Genomic DNA, 3491 nt, shown 5'->3' with positions numbered 1-3491 from the left:
TTACCTGCACATTTTGGTCTATGGAGGAAAAACACATTCACTCGATCCTTGCAGCCGGCTGGCTGTGACTGCGCTACCTTCAGCCTGTCTCCTCCTCTGCAGCAGTGATGGTATGTATCTCGGTGTCCTCACGTCCTGCTTGTTCACACCATGTCTAGTACAGAACAGTTTGTTCCCGGACCGAAAAAAGTATCAAAATGTATCCCTATGGTATTAATGGGCTCTCTTCACACCAGCGAAGTCCGTTCTGGTCCAGACAATTAAGAAAATACTGCTTGTCTCATTTTCTCTAGTCTGGAACGCACTGGACTGCACCTGAAAGCCCATTTTAAGCTACTAACAAAACACATGTTGTGAACAAGCCCTAAAGGTTCATGGATCATGTCCAGACTAGAACAGTTTGTTTACAGACCAAAAAAGCATCCCAAATATGGTATTTCTGGGCTCTGTTCACACCAGCGCAGTCTGTTCCAATACTACTTGTCATTTTCTCTGGTCTGAAACGCACTGAAACGCATGGAAAAACATGCAAACACACTGGAACACACTGTACTGCACCTGAAGCCACTTTTAAGCTAAAAAAAAGGCGGTAAAAATGCACTGCGTTTGCAGATCTGCTCCAGATCTAGTCCAGATATGGTGAGAACATAGCCTAAAAGCAAACCGACTCCGAGGATCAGGCAAGTATAACTTAGTTTTTTTCCTCACTGGACGAAAACGAGCTGCTAACCCTTGTAGTGCAGGCGTAGCCCCAATGCAAGAGTTCATTTAAACATTTCCGCGGAGTTCTTTAACTGAACTTCAGCTTAGAGCTTCATTCAAACTTTGGGTTTTTGTCCTCTGTATGCAGAGGAACATCTGTCAGGCTAGGTGCTGTGTTAATGCTTCTAGATGCTTTAAATTGCGTATTCGGATGCATATGGTACCAAATCCTAGCATCAAAATGCATTTAGAAGTTCAAATCGGTTCCTAGATGCACCCGATTTCTTTTTTTTTTAAAAGGCAGATAAACACATCTAGATGCAAGGTGTGAATATACCCATCGGAATCCATATACCTGTGGATATGGATGCATATACCTGTACGGTATATGCATTTACAAAAGCTTTTTAAATATATATAAATGCATCTATTCACACAGTGTGAATGAGCCTTACAGGGTTATTCACAAAAGGGTGAGGAGTTTGGAGAAGGCAGGAGAAGTGAACAATCTAGGACAACATAGCTGAACTGGAAAGTAAACGGAATTGGAGAATTTTTCGGAATGTTGCCCTAGATTGTCCACTTCTCTTGTCTTCTACAAACTCTTCACCAGGTCGGCTCAGTCGATCGGGAGGTGAGCGAACATATAACGGCGTTCGCTCACCTCTCGATCCTGTCACGGCTCTCTGCAGTGACAGGGGAGGGGCTGGATTCCCCTCTCAGATCTGCCAGCGCTGACTGGCGGAACGGACGGGGAGGGGGCGGGTACAGCTGGCTCTGCCTCTAGATAGGCAGAGCCAGCTGTCACTCACGCAGCTGGGCGGTTCTTGACATCGATGTCGGGATTCGCTGCGGCGCCTCAGTATACCGCGAGCTGTAGCTTGCGGTATACTGAGCTTAGGGTAACGGGAGGACGCTAGTTTGGGTCCTCCCGTTACCCTAAGGAGAACTATGGGGAAAAGCCCTGACCCCATAGTTCTCCTTTAAAAGGAGAACTCCAGGTATGCAAAAAGTGAATCCTTGCAGTTAACTGCTCATTTTTCGCTAGCTGCTTTTAAAAGCTAAAAGAAATATACTAAAGCTGGCTGCTAGATTGGTCCCAGCAGCTTTTTCTCCCCCTGGCTCCGGTGGTCTAAGCCCCACTGACTTCATCACGTCTAATACAATCCATTGACTTGCATTAGATGAGGAACATACCACAGCCGGAGAGGAGTGGGAGAGAGGTGAGGGCTGCAGGGCTGAGGATATCTTCTTTATTCTGGTCCCTGCAGAAAAAAGAGCAGTTAACCCAACTGCAAGGCTTAACTTTTTGCATACCTGGAGTTGTTCTTTAAACTCCCCTGCAACTTGAACAAAAACACTAACCAATCTGCTGAGAACAAGCTGATGTGACAAACGATTTCATCCAACTTTGAGAACTGGAGCTGAAAGGTGCCTTAAAAACGGTGACAAGACAACAGGAGATGATGGTAAATAATAAACATCTAAGTATACACAGAACACTACACACACACATCTTGGTAAGAGTGCAGATTAAGCAGATTTCACAATACACTTCCTGATTATGCTATGAGATGAAGCACTGGCAATGGGTGCCCAAACGCCCGCGCCCTCGGGTGAGCTCACAGAGCAGGCACACCAGGTTACCGGGTGAGGCTGGCTCCCATGGGAATCGGGGAGATCCTTGCTCATCTTCAGGTGCTTTTCCCCAGCATGCAGCAGCCACCGGCAATCCTCCTGCACTTCCTGGTTCACCATGTAAAGTCAAGTCTCATTGGCTGCCTCCTGCTGCTTTCCGATAGGACAATTCCGCTAGCCCCACCCACTGGCAGTCAGCTGTCAGCTCCAGCGTAAACACACCAAGCTGCTCTGCCCCCTTCTCTGCATTCCAGTCGCTGGCTGGTGTCACGTGACAATAATAAGAAAGGCAGCATGCTGAAATTGCTCTGGGCATCTTCATGCACTGTCTGGGATGTTGTTTTCTTTACATACACAGGATGTCTACGGGGACTGATGTTGCTAGTTGCCAGGCTGTCTCTGACATCAGTACTTTCTAGGTCAATATGAAGAACCCCAGGTATGCAAAAAGTTAGCCCTTGCAGTGGGAATACTCGAACACTGCAAGGGTTAAATGCCGTTTTTTTTTCCTCTCTGGGCAAAAATAAAGAAGAAATACTCATCTGACCCTCGATTCCACCTGGCTGCTATACTGGTCCCTGCAGCCTCTTCTCCTGCAGGCTTCAGTGGTCTAAGGACCAGTGACATTATCATGTCTAATACAGTTCATTCACTTGCATTAGACATGTGGACGCCAAGGGATATACCACAGCCAGAGCGAAGGGGGAGAGAAGTGAGCGGTCACTACTGCTAGGGGGCAGGGCCGTCCCTTTTATAAGGAAGTCTGAGGCTGTTGCCTCAGACGGCATCTCTTTGGTTCATGTGTGGTGGGGATGACAGGCAGAGCGGCCACTCTGCTGCAGCACAATAATTGCAGTGTGCCTACTGCCCCCTTTCCAGTCAGAGGATCTCAGGTGGCTAGTGCAGGGTGGGGAGATGTATAAAGGTCACATACATCTCCCAGCCTAGCTCTTAGCAACCTGGAAAGTCACTGGTTGCCAGGAGCTGGACAGGACGCCAGCCAGAGCTGGGCAGGGACCCCTGTAGCAATTTTTTGTTGCTTTTTCGTGCATTTTTTAATTTTTGTTTTGGCCAATGAAGGTAAAATAAAACAATAGGTTGCTATGAAAATGCATGTCAATGCTGGCATTAGCCAGCCTGCTACTGGCTAT

General features: G+C 47.3%; 1 protein-coding gene across 1 annotated transcript in view; it reads right to left on the bottom strand.

Moving 5' to 3' along the window:
- The window catches only part of KXD1 (KxDL motif containing 1), a 14527-nt gene extending 12070 nt beyond the window's left edge, over positions 1 to 2457 (bottom strand). Inside the window, exon 1 of the mRNA XM_018557488.1 lies at positions 2350 to 2457. Coding sequence (XP_018412990.1) covers positions 2350 to 2394 — 45 coding nt within the window. The 5' untranslated portion in view covers positions 2395 to 2457. The remainder of the gene's footprint in view (positions 1 to 2349) is intronic.
- Positions 2458 to 3491: the final 1034 nt, after the last annotated feature.

This window comes from Nanorana parkeri, unplaced genomic scaffold (genome assembly GCF_000935625.1).
Source record: "Nanorana parkeri isolate BGI_ZX_2015 unplaced genomic scaffold, ASM93562v1 scaffold286, whole genome shotgun sequence".
Classification (NCBI taxonomy): domain Eukaryota; kingdom Metazoa; phylum Chordata; class Amphibia; order Anura; family Dicroglossidae; genus Nanorana; species Nanorana parkeri.
Note: the sequence above shows the minus strand (reverse complement) of the source record. Positions and strands in the feature narration are given on the sequence as shown.